This window comes from Podarcis cretensis (assembly GCF_951804945.1).
Source record: "Podarcis cretensis genome assembly, chromosome: 1".
Classification (NCBI taxonomy): Eukaryota; Metazoa; Chordata; class Lepidosauria; order Squamata; family Lacertidae; genus Podarcis; species Podarcis cretensis.
The window spans coordinates 64,682,126-64,699,328 of record NC_137170.1 but is presented as its reverse complement, the minus strand read 5'-3'; the positions used below and the strand labels follow the sequence as shown (position 1 = coordinate 64,699,328).

At 48.4% G+C, this 17,203-nt stretch overlaps 1 protein-coding gene across 3 annotated transcripts in view; it reads left to right on the top strand.

Annotated features, from left to right (window-relative positions):
• Positions 1–3,839: 3,839 nt before the first annotated feature.
• Positions 3,840–17,203, top strand: part of BDNF (brain derived neurotrophic factor) — a 70,893-nt gene continuing 57,529 nt past the window's right edge. The window contains exon 1 of one of the 3 annotated variants that reach the window (XM_079972230.1): positions 3,840–4,704. In XM_079972230.1, coding sequence (XP_079828356.1) covers positions 4,702–4,704 — 3 coding nt within the window. In that variant the 5' untranslated portion in view covers positions 3,840–4,701. Of the gene's footprint in view, positions 4,705–5,455; positions 5,883–6,010; positions 6,073–17,203 lie in introns of those variants that run through there. The other 2 variants (XM_079972232.1, XM_079972233.1) reach the window with 2 other exon arrangements.

Genomic DNA, 17,203 nt, shown 5'->3' with positions numbered 1-17,203 from the left:
AAGCTGGCTACATTACAGCAACACCTAAACCCCATACTGCAAATGTAACTCAATGTGTGGTACTGGAGCAGTCCATCGTGGACCCAGATCAGGACCCAGTTACTGACCACAATCCACTAGTTGAAGACATTTACTAAAGGGTGAATTGGTCTGCCAGGTTTGAAGACAGAATTTTGAAACCTGCTAGTGCTATTGATTTCTGACAGTTTTGAATCTTTCCCACCACCCCTGGAGCAAGAGCATTTCTACAGGGTTTAAATGACATATGCTGAAGATAGGCCTGTTAAGATGCTGGCTGTTTCCACCCCAGGTAATCTGAAGAACACAACTTTCTTGTGTTCTTCAGTAATGCAAAATGTCCTGTTTTGCAAAGGGGTTTGAAGAACTGGGAGATGAGCAGCTTCACTAGAGAGGAATGCTACAGTAGTAGGTCCAGTGGCAAAAGACTGGACAGCATGGACGTAGCCAGGATTTTTGTTGGGGGGGCACAACCTCAGTTTACTATGTATTTTTATTGATTGGGGGGGGACAGCTGACCTTCCCTGCCCTGCCTTGGCTATGCCCATACTGGGCAGGGCTGTCAGCAAGGGACCAATCTCAGGGCAGCATCTCCTGCTTTCTCCATGGCTCAACATGAGGACTCATGCTTGCTTTGCCTTCCAGATAAAGGTCTTTGTTGATTCAACAGCTTCAGAGCTTGGTGTGGGCGGGATTGGCATAACCCATAAACTGTCATATTGCATGCAGAAGCACAAGAATAAGTCCAATTTGAAATCAACTTGAAATTGTGGAACTGATAGGTTTGTGGATCACTCCATTTTTAAATAAATAAATGCATGTGCTTGAGAAAGCAAGGACGTAATGAAACACTAGAGACATTTAGCATCTTCAGTATTAAATTGTAGAAAGTAATAGCCTTAAGCAATGATCTTTAGGGCTGGACAGACAAAAGGTTGTCTCTTGGCTGGTAAGTTTGACTTGATCACATTGACTCAATCTTACTGACTTAATTTACTTCTCCATCCCACAATTCTACTAAATTCCTTTGAAGGAACCATTTGCTTTAAGGTTTGCTTTTTCTTGACAAGCTTTTTGAGATTTGAGAGAGAAACTCACCATACATTAAAAAAATGAGCTGCTTGTCAAAATCAAACTTTAAAACTAGGAAGTCCTTCCTATAAATGATATCTGGGCTTGGTAACTTGCTCTCTTTTTCTCTCCCTCTCTCATCCTCTTGGTAAGAAACTGCAGTTTGATCAAGCTGCTAGAGAATGATTCATAGCTTGATATTTTGTTCTTATCAAATACATAGCAAGGTTTCTGTTCCAAATATAAATAAATATTGGTATTATCTGCATCTAAAAGGGAGGTATGCAACAGGTTTATTGCTCTGTTTGTGCCGGTAAACCCATTGACATGAACATATGGCCAAGCAAAGAGCAATCAGATTAATTTTCACCAAAAGGGAGAGATAACAGGTGGCATGTTCAATGGGCACTGATTTAGCATGGGAAGCATTCGGTCCTCCTCAGCAGAAGCTACAGCTGTCAGAATTAAAATGACCAATTGTATCAAAGCATGGGTTGCCATTTTAATAGGAACTTGTCACTGGAAATGTTGTCACTACCAAAATAATAGAATAAACACCAAATGTAGTCAATGCAGTGGGATCTGTGGAGACAGGTCGTCCTGCCGTGTGGGTCAGCCAGGATTGTCTAGATGTCCTTTCATGACTCTATGAATGACCTCATAATGACAGGAAGCAATCCTTTTTCCTTTCCTATCAACAATATCCTCCTTGCCTTGATATGATGATTATCTCCATGGCAGTTTTGTCAAAGCTGTCAAAGTTCCTAGTAGAGGCTTACCCACTGAGCGCAATCTACCTATGCCAGAAATGGTAGCAGCACCATATCAAGAGCTCTTTCCATTTGACAGGCATGTGCTTAGCAAAGGAAGTCTAGAGATGCTCCTCACAAGCAATTCTCCATCCTTGAATCCAAATGTAGATCTGAGATGGTATCTCTTACGTCCTATTAAGTCCTATTCCAGTTCCTCCCCCATCAGACTTCACATGAACTCAAAGGCTGTGGTCCAGAGCATTGCCAAATTTGTTGCACTGCAAGGCTGGGGAACTTGGAACCCTTCAAATGTTGCTGTACTAAGGTTTCCACCATTCCTGACCACTGGCCCTGATGCCCAAGGGCTGATGGGAGATGGAGTTCAATAACTAGAGGGCTGCAGGCTTCCCCATCCCTCAGCTTAGAGTCTCACCGATAGGAATGAGATGTAGGAAATGCTTCATCGCGATGGGATGCACTTGGGGATCCAGCACCCCCAAAATCTGGTTCCCTCTGCTTGCTGGTGGAGAAAGGAGTCACCCGGTACCTACGTGTTGGGAGATTCACGGGGGCTCAGTAATCCTCAAGTGCAAACCAACTCCCTAATTGGATCCCATAATTGGATTAACTCGGTTGCTGCTAATCAATTTACGGGAAGAGAGGAGAGAGAGAGAGATGGGAAAAAATGTTTCTCTGGGCAATTCAGCGAAGAGAGCGGAGGCTTTCCCTGCCGCAGCCCTAGACGCCAAGTTGGCTACACCAAGTGTCGTTACTCACAGCTAAGAGGCAGCGAAGCCATTAAGGCATCCTGCAGGCAACTTCAGGCAAACTTTCGATGGAGCCCCCGCTTCTAATTGCAAACCGAGAGTCTCGTTGGAAGAGAGGGAACGCCAAATGGAAAGGAGCAGAGCAACTGGTCTCCTCGATGGGGCAGGCAAACTCACTGGAAGGCCACCCCCACCCCCCGCCGCCCGTTATTTATTTATTGCAAGTTAGGGGCTTGCAACCCTTTGGCTACTTTTCTCCGAATATCCCAAATGGGGAGTAAACTGCAACGTGAATGTCTTTCTCTAGATGATTCCCTTGTGTAAAGGATTGATATCCCCAGAAGTGGATGGTTGCCAGATGATGCAGGAGTTGCCGGAGAACCAAATGGATCACGATATTTTCCTAGCTAGTGTTCTTTTTTTATGTCGTATGGGTTGTTTTTTCAGGTTTTACAATGTTCATGATGTGATTCAACATGTGAGAAAGGGCACTGCCATTCCCATTTTCAAGATTTGGGCAACTGAGGCTAAGAGGGGCCGGTGGCATTCCCGGGACCCTTGGGTTAATCTCTGGAGGAGCCGAGAGACCAAGATCCAGAGCTCTATTGTGCAGAACCAAAAGTGTCACACTCACAAGGAACGCAGACTGGTTGCGAAAAAGGCCGAAGCACAGGAGGTGCGTGATAGGGAGAGAAAGAGGCAGATACAGATCGTGGCTATATAGGGGATCGATGCTTTGCTATAATGAACAGGGGTTAGTCCTTGGAGTTGAAGGATGGAGTGAAGAACTACAGCTTCAATCTTGCTGCACACTTCCTTACTTGGGAGTCAGCCCGACTGAACTCAGCAGGGCTTACTTCCAGGTAAACGCGCACAGGACTGCAACATGCTTCCTTGAAAGTAAGCTCCGTTGAAATCCATGGTCTTATTCCCCAGCAAATGAGCTTAGGATCCAGGTACAAAACGGATGGGTATGCACAGGTATCACACCCCCATCCATCCATCCCGCCATCATTATACAGGTGTGCGAGGATGCGTACCTGAGCATGGCCATCAATCCTGTACCTGGATCCTAGACCTAAACCCCATAGGCACCCATGTGTATTAACGCAGAGCGTTGCTTAGTCTTCCTTCCCTGATGCGCACACACGCACGCGCGCACACTCCATCCGCGAGCCAGCCATTCAGATGCGTATGCAGGTATATGTAAATATCCTCGAGCACCTGTCTGCCGGTCTCCATCCACCATCTGCCTGCCTCCCTCTCGTCCTCCCTTCGCCATGCCACCTGCATAGTTCCGCCTGTTTGGCTCCACTCCGCTCGGATGCAACAAGTCCCTGGAGTGCCGTCCGTGTGTTCAGTTAGAGTGAAAGTGACACGGCAAGGGAAGGGGAGAGAGAGAGAGAGAGAGGGAAACGCCGGCTGCTTCCTTACCTGCTCCCACCAAATGCAAATCTCCAGCCGGCTCATCTTGCTCGCCTGCACGCACCAGACGGGTTAGAGCGGGCGCGGGGTGGGGGGAGGTAAAGTGAGCTGGACTTTTTCTCTCTTTCCCTGCGTGCGTTCTATGGGGTGTCCTGAGAAGACTTTGGCGGGGAACTTTGAAGCCCACTCCCCACGTGTCGGGAGGGAGGCAATTCAAAAGGAGGGGGCGAGAGAGAGAGACACGTTTTCTCTCCCCCTCCCCACCCCGCGCGCCACTTCTTTCCCTGGATTGTTCCAGCTGGGTCTCGTTGCCAACCCCCTTCTCGTTTATTAAGATCACGTAAGAAGAAGAACCCAAAGGGGGAGAGAAAACGTGTCTGTGAGCTCAGGCGTTTGCGTAAATCCGAGATCGGTTTTTAAAGAACTCCCTGCCAGCCCGTCGCTTTCCGTTTCCTTCCTGTAGCCACCAAGGTGGTGGAAGAGTTGAGGCTTGCGGATATTGCAAAGGGTTGTTATTAGATTCATAAGTCACACCAAGTGGTGGGCGATCCACTGAGCCGAGCAGAACTTCTCACATGATGACTTCAAACGAGACACATTACCTCCCAGCATCTGTTGGAGAGACTGGATTTTAAAGGCACTTCTGTCGCCAGGACAGCAAAGAAACAATGGTGAGTACCAAGACCAGGTATTGTTATTTTCCAGACTTGTGATTTCAAAGAAGATGGATGGATAGATCTCAGTAAAGCTTGGGGCTGTTGCCTGACAACAATAGTTCACAGCTCACCTTACTATCATCATCATTATTAGCATTATTATTATTAATCTCTCAACCCTCCTCTCGCCCCCGACGTCCCCACTCGGTAGCACTTTAATTTCACCAGGCATAATATGAGTCTCAGAGGCCAGATGAATTGCGTGCGTGCGGGAAGTGTGTGTGTGTTTAAAGAGGCTCCAACTTTAATGGCAACGCTCTTTTTGATTTAAGGCTGCGTATCAGAAACTTGGAGCGGGGTTTTTCCTTGGGAAAGCTGTTGGCTGCGCGATCCACTTTCACCCTTTCCGCTGTTGATGGTGATGGTGGCGAGGGTGTTTGTTGTTATTTCACACGGACACTTGCGGGGGGGAGGGAGAATAATATTGGATCGGGATGTTTGGGGCGGAGAGAGGGGGGGGACAGTTGTAGGGAGGAGGCAGGAGAACAAAAAAAATAAAATAATGTAATGGGTGATTCCAACCCCCCCCCCTCCCCGCCGCCCCGGTGAAGCAAACTCAACATGTGATCTTCTATTTACAGCCCGGCTCTTTTGCCAAGCTCGCTTCACGTGACAGAGCCCGAGAAAAGGGAAAGAAAAGGCGAAACCCGTATCAAGTGGCACTTGGTGAAAGTGAACATCCTCGACGCCCCCTCCCCACCTTTCCTGGGGCGTTGAGGAGAAAGGGGTGGGGGAGGAGGGAGGAGGAGGGGGTGTCGATCAGTACCTTGGAGAGAGGCAATGGGTTTGGCACCCCAGGTATCTGTCTCCCCTCCGGAGCGAATCCCGGAGCTCTTAAAAGGCGGCTAGGGTGGACCTCCCCTCACACTGATAAGATCTGGCTAGGAGGAGGGAGAGGGAGACAGAGGCAGAGAGAAAGAGACGGAGCAAACCCTCTCCCGTCACAGTTTCAACTACGTCCCGGTTTCTGGGCTGACATTGACTCGGATTCCTAGCGGCGGGGAGTGCAAGGCAGAGAGCGAGAGCGAGCAGCTCCGGCGCTTGGCCCCGACGGGTCGGGTCAACTCTGGGAGATGCGAGTGCGCTGCTTCTGAAAGAGCTCGCCACGGGTTGTGGGTTAGCGGTGACTAAAGGTAAGGAAAGGGCGCCGATCTCTCGCCTCCCCCTCCTCGCTTCCCGGTGTGTGTGTGCGTGTGTGTCCGTGCGCGCCTTCCCACCCGTCCTCCGTCTCCCCGCGACGGGGAGAGAGGTTTCTTCGCTCCTCTTGGCCGAGTTTGTGCTCTCTTGCTTTCCGATCTGGGTGCGCGGAGGAAGAGAGGCAAGGTAGGCGAGGGAGAGGCGCCTGGCGCGACTGCTCACTCCCAAGAGTTGTCTTAACTCGTGGGGTTGGATCCCAGGTTGCCGTGTGTGTGTTTGTGCGAGAGAGAGATAGTGCGTGTCTCCTGGAGAGAGATGGGCGCAAAGACAGAGAGATCACCGGCAAGTGATAAGCTACCAGGAGCTGATCACTGCTTGGGGGGGGGGGGGGAGAGAGAGTCAGCTCTCCAGAAACTCCTCTCCAAACGATCGCCTTCCTGTGTTTACATGGACGATACCTTCGCTTGCATTCACGTGTGGTGCCTTTTCCAAAAGCGGCTCTCTGTGGTACTTTAGTTGCCAGTTTTATTTTTTCTCTCCAGCGGGGTGTTTCTAAACCCTCCAACGTATCAACGCAGCGGAAACTCCATTCTCTTGCAGTCTTTCTGCTCCTGTGTTTTATTCCCCCCCCTCCTTCCCTTCCATTCTCTCTCCCCTCCCCTTTCCTCTTTCGATTCTTCCTACGTAGAAATGTAGCTAATAATATTTAGTCTCCAGGCTAAAAATAAGCTGTGGAAAGTCAGCAGTTTGGAGCAGCGGGTGCTGCTGCTGCTGCTCACAGGTAGAGAGAGAGGTGCCTGCTATGCGCGCGGCGGTGATGGGGCGTCTCATCCCTGATTTCTATCTTTCCCCTTCTTACGTCGTCATCGTTTCCCCGCTCCCTTGAAACCCCCCTCCGCCCATTGCAAGGATCCTAGCTGGGAGCGGAGATCCGATCCAGCCTCAAATCCGTCCGTCCGGCGTGGTGCCCAGAGAAGTGGGGGTGGAGAAAGAAGCCGGGTAGGGACAAGGAGGGAATGGGAATCTTCATCCGCGGAGAGCAAAGAGGGGGGCAGGCGAGCTAGGCTTAACGGGAAAAGGCAGGAAACCCCCGGCGAAGAGCTGCCTCCTCACCCACCGCCAGCCTGGCCAGGAGGTGTTACAAACCAAGGAGGCGCGCGATGGCTTTAAGAGAAGCGGGGAGCCTGCACGAGAAACCAGGGACAGCCACTCCGCTGCCTTCCCCCAAAGCCACGCTCGGCCATCGCCCCGAGCTGAAACTGACAAGGGTGTGCTGGACTGTTGGTGCTGGATCCGGCCCTTGCTTTCCCCTGCCCCTTTCGCTCCCCATCGCAGGTCCTGGAGAGAGAGAGAGAGATCCCACCTCGCCGGCCTCGCTCTTTGTTCCCGGGGCTGCTCGGCCGGCTTTAGCTGGCTGCAGCGCGCTGCTGCCTGCCTGCCTGGCGATCTTCCTTGGCTTCGCCTTCCCTCCTCCTCCTCCTCCTCCCACCCGCTTCCCAGCGCAGCTCCTCGGGCCGCGAGTGTCTCCTCCGGCGCGATTGCGATCACGTAGCTCAGGGAAGAAGGGAGAATCCCAAGCAAGCAGGCAGGCAGGCAGGCAGGCAGGGGGAGGGAAGAGAGGATTTCGCAAAAGGGTGTGGCTTGGGGCGGAGGAGGAAGGATACAGAGTGGCCTCCCACGCACAGGTCGGAAGTCGAGGTGTGCAGGGGCGGGGGACCCGGGTGGGATCCCGCTGCCGGGGAGAGGAGGAGGAGGAGGAGGAGGAGGAGGAAGCTACCCCGGGGTCCCCAGAGGCGCTCCAAGCGGAGCCTGCGGGGAGAGGAGCGCCTCGTTCGGATTTGGAGATCGCCTTCCGGAGGAGGAGGAGGAGGAGGCGGAGCGGGCCGGCCAAGGCGCTGGAGGGGGGATTTCTGCTCGGTCTGATGCAATCCCAAACGTGCTGCAAAGGAACTCCGAGGCAGCGGCGGCATCACTCGCACCTCCCACCTGCCCAGATGGCGCGCCTTTAAATACGGATCGGCGGGGCTGAGAGCTCTCGGGCGGAGATTGGCGGAGAGGGAGGGAGCGGAGGGAGCCCTTAAAGGCGCCGCGCGCCTTCCTGCCTCTTGCTTGAGCCCCTGCTCTTCCGAGTTCCAATTGGCGCCCGGGGGCGCGAGGGAAGTCAATCTTGGGACTTTCGCCAACGGGGAGAGAAGCCGTCCAGGCTGCGGTGCGTGCGTGCGTGCGTGCGTGGTGGGGTGGAAAACCTGCCTCGGTTGCTAAGGGGGATCTGAGTGGAGTTGCCCATTTGGTGGGCAGATGGACCGAGGCAATGGCGTAGAGAGGGCTGTGCAGCTCAGGGAACACGTGTGTGTGTGTGTGTGTGTGTGTGTTTTGGACGGGGAGATCCTTCCCAAGCTAAAGATCTGCCGCGGTGGCTTCTGGTTGAGCAGGTCCTTGTGGCCGCGACATAAACTGGTTTCACGAACAAAGTTGTCCAGAAAGGAGTTACTGGGTAGAGAAATAGAATTGGTGCTAAAGCCAGGCCAACATTGGGGTAGGTGGTGTGAGGTGTTCATTTCTAGCATGCCTACAGTGTTGTGGAACACTTGCCTGCATGGCCGGAACGAGGATTTTTGTTGAGGGAGGCAAGCTTATTTTTGGAGCAGAGAACTTCAGTTAGTTAAGTATTTTTTATTGATTTAGGGGGGCATCTGCTCCCCCTGCCCTCCCTTGGCTATCTCCAGGTGTGGGAATCCTCACCACATCCTCAGTCCCCTGAGATAAGTCATCCGCATGACCACTTTGCAGATGAGGGTGCAAGAGAGTGATTTGCCCCAGTGGCGTAGCGTGGGTTGTCAGCACCCGGGGCAAGGCAAGTAATTTGCGCCCCCTAACCCGTGGATTTGCGCCCCCTAACCCTAACCCCCAGATGTTGCGCCCGGTGCGGCCGGCCCCCCCTGCACCCCCCACGCTACGCCACTGATTTGCCCAAAGACAGTAGTCATAGCTTTCTAAACCTAGATGTAGTGAGACTCAAGTGTGCCCAGAAGAAGCCTCCCCCCCCCTTAGTTCTTAACACTAATTCCGGATATGTTTGGCTTGGTAGTTGGGAAGAAAATGTACTGGTTACTTTGCAGGCTGTGCAATAGAGCACCCTGCCCTTAAAAACAGGTTGTAAGATGTAGCCATTATGAGCCCAGTTAAAAATAAGCCTAACTTGGAGTTCATGGCTGAATCAGGATTTGAACCCAGGTCTTCCTACACCATGCATTTAATGCACATTTAAAATACATAACTGCCCACAAAGAATTATGGGAATCCTGAGTTTACTTCACAGAGCTGCAGTTCCCAGCACCCTTAACAAACTATAGTTCTCAGGATTGACTGGGGGAAGCTGTGTGCTTTAAATGTGGGCATGGGCCTGTGTGCTGAGTCTTTCAGGGATCTAGCAATGGGCCTGAAGCTAAATCTCACTGTTGCCTTAGGTTCTATGCCTAAGAGTCCACCATAGAACCTGCCCAGTGCTCCCCTATGGCTGCACAATGCAAGGAAAGGTCGGTAGTCTAGGGATGCTTGCCCACCATTTCTGACTTCTCTGGGGCACCTCTAATGAGCTTTCACACAATCCCAGGGTTCCCTGGAACACTGTTTTAAACAGTCCGAGGACAGTAAGTGGATTTTCACCCATGCACGTGCATTGCCCAGACTCAATCATAAAGTTGGAACGCTATAGCAGTAAGTGCTTCAAAGCTGTGTGCTCATGCATAGTGCTACATAGAAAGATGCACATTATTATGCTGCATGTGTTATATACAGAATACCAAAGAGTGGTTTTGCATTAAGAATTTCCTTTTTGAGCAAAACTGGGTGCCGCCTTTTGATCATAATGATCAAATTTTGGCAGGGTGGGCCAGGGGCCACGTAAAGCAGTTTCAGGGGCCACGTAATTCTAAGGTGCCACCTCTTGGCCATCCTTGCCTTAAAATAAGGCATCTACATGAGGCTGGTGTAGATAAACCAAACGGCTTCAGTGTCTACAGCAGGCTTCTCCAGCCTGGTGCCCTCCAGATGTTTTGGACTATAACTCACATGAGCCCCAACATCATACAACTGTGCCGGCTGGGACGGATGGAAGTTGCAGTCCAAAATATATGGGATGCAGCTGGTTGACAAAGCATGATCTGCAACATCTACTTACTACCAATAAGTAGAACCAAGCATAGCAATGGAATGATGGGTCCTGCCAACTTTTTCATATTCTGTGTGGAAAGTAAGCTGTTATCCTTTATGTACTGTGTTTAACTCTTTGCCTCTTTGCTTTCTATGAAACTTATTTGGGAGTGTGAGTGATTAGGGCTATGACCAGAAACAAGTTCTACTCAATGGGGTGGCAGATGTCGCAGCCAGATCACCCTCACATCCACATACTCAAGTCATCCTACTGACTCCAGTACTTCTGAAGAAATGGACTGTAGTTTTAGAAATCAATTCCTAAGCAGAGTAACTTGAGAACACAACTTGTTGATTATCGATATGCATGTATTCCTTACAGCTAACTCCTTTACAATTAGCCCATGCAATCTTAAGTCAAGATGTTTCAGTTGCATTGCCAATGCAACGTCACAAACCATAATGAGGAGGAGCAAGTATTTGCTGTTTCAGAGCTTTAGATTTGCCTCTTAGGAGAAATATAGAGACTATGTACCAATGGGTATCTTATCACACTCTGCATGTAGTACAGCAGTGCACCACATGGGAAGAGAATCATTTATAACGTCCTGCTAGGCAATGATAATTTTTACTGTATTTCCATACCTGGGCAGTAAAATCCTCCTCTACTTGCAGAAGGGACAGCTGGATTACCAAGTTGGTACATGGACACTGTGATTTTATCAGTATTTTATCAGTATGGGAATCCTAGTTCAGGAATGGGTCTCAAAGCTCATCTGGTCCAACTCACTGCTGCTTCAGGAAATCCCTACTACAGCATCACCGATAAGTGGTCATCCAGCCTCTGTTTAAAAACCTCCAATGAAGGACAGTCCGCCACTTTCCAAGTATGCACCCATGCACTGTGGTTTAAAGGCTGGTTCACACATGCTTGTACAGAACTTCAAACATGCACACATGTCATCCTTCCCCTGCTGTAGTTGGTTTTCCTCCTACATACACCGCTGATTTCTTCTTAAGGCCAACCAATGTACTGCTCCTAGTTTGAAAGTAGGAAGAATGGGTTTCCCCTCTTCTCAGTCAGGGAAGATCGTACGTCTGCCAGAAAACGGGGCGAGCTATGCACTTCCATAGCAGCCTCCTCCCACAAATAATGTTTCCTGCAGTTCACATATGCTTTAGTCATCTGAAGCCCTTTCAGACCATCTGTTCATGTGTAGACAGAACAGGTGGATTGGCCCCATCTTCGCAACTTCTGTGAGTTTGGTTGAAGGTCTGAAGGAAGCTTCTGCAGCATGTTCCTGCTCCTGCATGGGCTTCTCATCTGAATGTGGGAACTGGGCACATTCAGATTCAAGGCAAATAAAGCTGTGTAAAGAAGGCCCCTTTCACCCAGTGCTCAGAGGGTACGTCACTATGCGCAATCTCGCCTCAGCCTCAGGCTATGCATGAGGAGAAGCACTGAAAAAGAGCGCAGGTGCAGCCCAGTGATCAAGTGATGAAGGGGGACGTGAAAACTAGCCCTTTATGAATTGATAGCAGTAGCCTGGTGTATATTGTTCTCTTTTTCAACTCTTTCTTCTATCCTATATTACAGGCTTCTTCTAAAAACTTGCCTCTGTTTAAAACTCCCATCTGTTCCTCAGTGGGATATGGATATACTGATGCTTAAGGAAAGAAGGCTAAGAAGCCCTCTTGTGGTCACTATATTTGCTTTCACAGGTGCTCTGGATCTTGGCCATTGCATTTCCGATACAATGGCCAAGAAGGGCTGCAGCTTAGTATTAGAGCACCTGCTTTCCATGCAAAAGACCCCTGGCTCAATCCTCCGCCTCTCCAAGAAGGGCTGGAAATGTGCCCTGCCTGAAACTCTGGAGAGCCGCTGTCAGTCAATGCAGACCAGACTGAGCTGGAGGGACCCATGATCTTCCAGATCTCTTTTGCCAGTGGAGTTATTTGTGGCCAGTCGCCACTTCATGCTGCACCTGCCACATGACGAAAATGACATGTGCAGCTCAACCCTATGATAAACAAAAGGAATGTGTGTGTTTTGAGGAGCCTGCTCCACCAGCCCTGTTAAGATTAAATACCTGGGTTGGCTGAGATTTATTTTCCACTGGAGGTTGTAGCTTTGATTGACTGAGATTTATTTCCCACTGGAGGACGTAGCATTGACATATAAAGGGAGCTTCATATTACTCTCACAGCTAAAGTCCAAGGGGACTTGGACTGTTTCACCCACAAGGGTGACTTTTTTGGTCCTTTGCCACTGACAGCATCCCAAATTTTGAGCGCTTTTCATTGGATCTGCCACATTCCCTTAAGACAGGCTCTGGTGAGTGAGTGTGTGTGTGTGTGTGTGTGTGTGTGTGTGTGTGTGAGAGAGAGAGAGAGAGAGAGTGAGTATATATATATATATATATATATATATATATATATATATATATATGAGCGTCTGTCCTCCACCCACAAGCCAGAAAGAATCCTTACTCTGGCTGCTCTGCTTAGCTGAAAATATCTCTTGAGAAGCAACAAGCATGTTCCCCCTCAGTTCTCTAGCAGATTTTGGAGTCAGAAAAACATAACGGGCAGCATGAAGTTAGCATAACAACTGCCCACCCATTTTTCATTATTTCACCAATGTGTGATGCATGCTCGTGAGCTGTCATCCCTGGCAGTGCTAACATTTCCATCTGCTTACATATTGTTTCTATTCTTGTGCTGCAATCCTCGAGCCGCTTGCTCTGGAGTAGTCCCGTTGACGTCATGTGGGGGCATTCCGGAGCCTGTTTATTCCAGGGCAGCCTGTCAATGGGATGGCTTTGAAGCAGATGCCATATGGATAGCTGGCACCTCTTCGGAGGAAAATGGAGAGGGAGGGGCTAATCACTGGGCTCATGTGATGCTGCTAAAGCGAGTTAGATCTGAGCTTGGTCAGCGCTGGGATGAGACTCTGAGCTTTCTGATGCAAGAACATCCATATCTGGGCCATTTTAGCTATTAGATAGCAACCAACTTGGTCTTGCCACTTGTCACAAACCCAGCAAGAAGCTGGATGCAATCTCAGCTCTTTTATGCATCCCTGTTTTCAAATCCTCTGCATGGATACTTTCCTTTTTCAGGTGTATACTTAAAAATCTTAAGTATTCCCCAGAGGAATGGAGCATGCGCACTGACTCTCTGCTTAGAAAGCAAATACACGCAGGGCCACCTCTCCCATTAGGCAGAGTGTGACAGTTCCCTCAGGCCACAAATGTTGCTGGTGGTTGCAGGGGGTGGCATGGAGATGCTGGAGGTCCAGGCTGTGAGTGTCATGTGACCTGGCCTGGTGGCTGCAGGTGCCGTCACCAGAGTCCAAGTTCACCACCTTCAGAAAAGAGCAACTAGCATGTTCAAGGGGATGGAGCAACTCTTCTACGAGAAAGCATTAAAACTTCTGGGGCTTAGAGTAAGAGGCAACATGACAGTCATGTATACAATGAGCCAGTGTGGCATAATGGTTTGAATGTTGGACTATGACCCGGAAGAGCAGGGTTTGAATCCCCACTCAGCCATGAAGCTCACTGGGTGACCTTGGGCCAGTCACCAACTCTTAGCCTAACCTATCTCATGGGGTTGTTGAGAGGATGAAATGGAGAGGACAATAACTATTTACAACACCTTGAGCTCATTGGAAGAAAAAGGTGGCAAATAAATCTTGTACAGTATGGAGAAAGTGGTTAGAGAACATCCTTTTCTCCCTCTGTCATAACACTAGAACTTGTGGCTATGAAGCTGAGTGTTGGAAATACTTCTTCATGCAGCACACAGTGGATCAAAGATCACAGAATTGTAGAGTTGGAAGGGTCCATAAGGGCCACCTAGTCCAATCCCCTACAATGCAGGGATATTTTGCCCAACATGGGGCTTGAACTCATGAACCTGAGATTAAGAGTTTCATGCTGTACTATCTGAACTATCCCAGAGAATTCCTTCCCATGATAAGCAGGGATGGCCATTAACTGGGTTGGCTTTAAAAGGGCATTAGGCAATTTAAGGGTCCTGATGGCTATGTTCTACCTCCACAGCTGGGGAGCAATATGCTTCTGAGAGATGGTTGTTTCACTCTGATCCTGCCTGTGGCCTTCTTATAGGCAACTGACTGACTGCTGTTAGAACAGGATGCTGGACTAGATTGGATGCTTTGGCCTGATTCAGCAGGTCCGTCTTATGTTCTTATGCTCTCAAAGGAAGATTCAACTCCCAGTTGGGTTAGCTTCTGCAGATGAAGTGGGATGGGACGCCATCTTGCCTTCTGCCTCGGGCAGCAAAAGGACTTAGGGCAGCCTCAAATCACATATACAATACGTGCAGGTGGTGGAGGTTTTCCAGACCTCACAAACACACAGAGTTAGCAACCATGAGGCCCACTTCCATTCTGTGCAGCAGGGACCATTTAAGCCTAGTTACATCCCTGTGAAGAAGCAACGGATAGTGAAGTGCCAAAAGAAATTCTTTACAGGATGTTGGCAGAGCGCTAAGACATGTGAAAGAAGCTGTGCCAAATCTCTGAAATAAATTGAGGGTTTGCCAACGATAGGGCTGAGTAAAGATCTCAAAGTTTGGGCCTTCAGATGCTGCCGGAAAAGTTGCCAGTTGTAGTCGTTTCATAGGATTCAGAAGAGTAAACGGATTAAAAATACTGTTTCTGTTCCTCTCACAGTGGTACAATATTGTTCCACTACTCTCTTGGCTCTCCCCTTAATATACTCTTCAGACGGCCAAGGGGGTGTAACTGTTTTACACAGTACAGTGGTACCTCGGGTTACAGACGCATCAGGTTACAATCTCTGCTAACCCAGAAATAGTACCTCGGGTTAAGAACTTTGCTTCAGGATGAGAACAGAAATCGCACGGCGGCGGTGCAGCAGCAGTGGGAGGCCCCATTAGCTAAAGTGGTACCTCAGGTTAAGAACAGTTTCAGGTTAAGAACAGACCTCCAGAATGAATTAAGTACTTAACCCGAGGTACGTTTGAATGCCCTCACGTTGATTTCCCACTTTGCAGCCCTTCGTTCGAAGAAGGATGCAGTCAGAGGTAGTTCAATGCAGAGCATAACTTGAATGTGCTGGCATGTTAAGATGGGCTCATGATGAATTCATCCTTGTTCTTCTTCCAAGCCAGCTAGTCTTCCTTCTGTAGAATCTCGGAGGTCAATAAACCTCACACCTCCTTGTTTTAAGTGACTGTTCTGGATTCTTCCTGCTTCTCTTCTTTATTTAATAAATAAATGCCTTTTAGAACATGTCTTACAAGGTGGCAGACGTCAATATAAAGTGTGACAAGCAATGATACATAAAAACAATCCAAGCACACAAACCCCCCACCCTGAGAACTGGTCTGTATACCATCTTACAGACTATCAGCCTCTAGCCTTTAATTTCTGATCAGCAGGATGGGACATATTGATCCTGCCACACAGGATGTTCTATGCTGACCCCCTTTTGGAGAAATGCTTGTCCTCCCAACATTAGTTTTTGGGCCAATTTTGCCTGACCATTGTTTAAGTGGCAAGATGCAAGTTGCATTGATGTGGCTTGGTCATGTGATCACTTCACCGTCCATTCCCTGTGTGGGCCACTGCAAAGTTTTGAAGTATGTCATAGGCAGCTGCAGTAGAACAGTAAAATGCACTGGTGGCATGAAATATTGGAATTGGGAATACCAGGGGAAATGATATATGGATTTTTAACCCTTGGGATGCATTTATCCTGCATTTTTGTTTACGTATTCTTAACAAGGCATGCCCCGTTTTCATTTTTAACAACTTTGGCAGCTTGGTGGGTTTTTGGTTGGTTGGTTTGTTTAAAGAAAAAAGCATATCCAGTTAAAGTTAGGACAACTTAGTTTCAATGTGAAAACTAAGCATTTGTTTAAATTGCTGAAATCAGTGGGGCTTAAACTTTGTCTGGGTCATGCCCTATGAAAAATGAAAGCAGGGGGAGATACACCTCCAAATTACTGTATCACAAAACTGCATAAAAGATACAAATAAGAAAGAAAGTTTCTAAAAGAAAAGGCAGCATCCTATTTAATACAGAACCTGTATAAACTTTCCAGCACTGGAAGCATGTCTTACTCTAAATTCAATGTCCCAAAGCAAACATGCTTCCTTTTCTTTCCTTCTGAAGCAGGGAGGATCAGTTAGAAAGTTGGTTCTCTTTCTGCAGTGCATCGAGGGCACTATTTCTCCAGCTGGGTACTTCACCTATATCCTATGTGGCATCCAATTTACTCTGACATTCAGGCAGAATGATTAGGTAACCTAATCATTAAGCCTCAACTTTTTCACTAGCTTGCTATCTTAAATGTTTCCCTGACCATATCACATGTGGGGGGTGGGGTAGGGATTAATGTCTCCCCCCCCCCCCCCGTGGCTCAGAACAGGAAAAGAATAATAAACGACCAGTATGTGTGTCAACTGGTCTAGAATTCATGGGAGACTTTTAAAAACGTAAACATCATTAGAAACAGTATTTGTTCATTTCTCAATCATAAATGCCAAAGTTGATCATATTCTCATATATATACACTGGGAAGGGGAGAAATGCATGCAATGGTAATTAGACGTATTCTGGCTTTTTAAATCAGAAGCTATTTACACCTTGAACTTCATGAATAATACATGATATACAGGCATGATAAGAGATAATTAGATGGACCAGCTAAGAAGAATGCGAAAGGGGGCCGGGAACCCAAGGATTGCATAAGGTGTGTGGGCATTTTGACATCTAAGAAGCGCTATAGATCTGGCGTTAACTACCTCAGCCTCATGAAGATAATTAAGGAGAAATGTGGGTGTCAAAACACACACACACAAACCTAGCAAACTTCCCATAGATTGGCTAGCTTATTGCAGCAGTTCAAAACACAATTGGCAGACACCCACATTGGTCATGATTGCCCTTTGATGAGGCTGTTATTGACTTTATAAAGATGCCAGAGTTAAAATGCTGTCTTAAGCTCATTGTTTGACAAGTTCCTGTCCAGGATTCTGTCATGACAATAAATGTCAGCCTATCTACTGAAGTTCTTATATTTTGTTGTGTCCGCGAAGAGTCAAATAGCAAATTACTCATATATTCAGTTCAATCCAAAGATGTTCTGTCTTGTAAGAAGCCTCTCA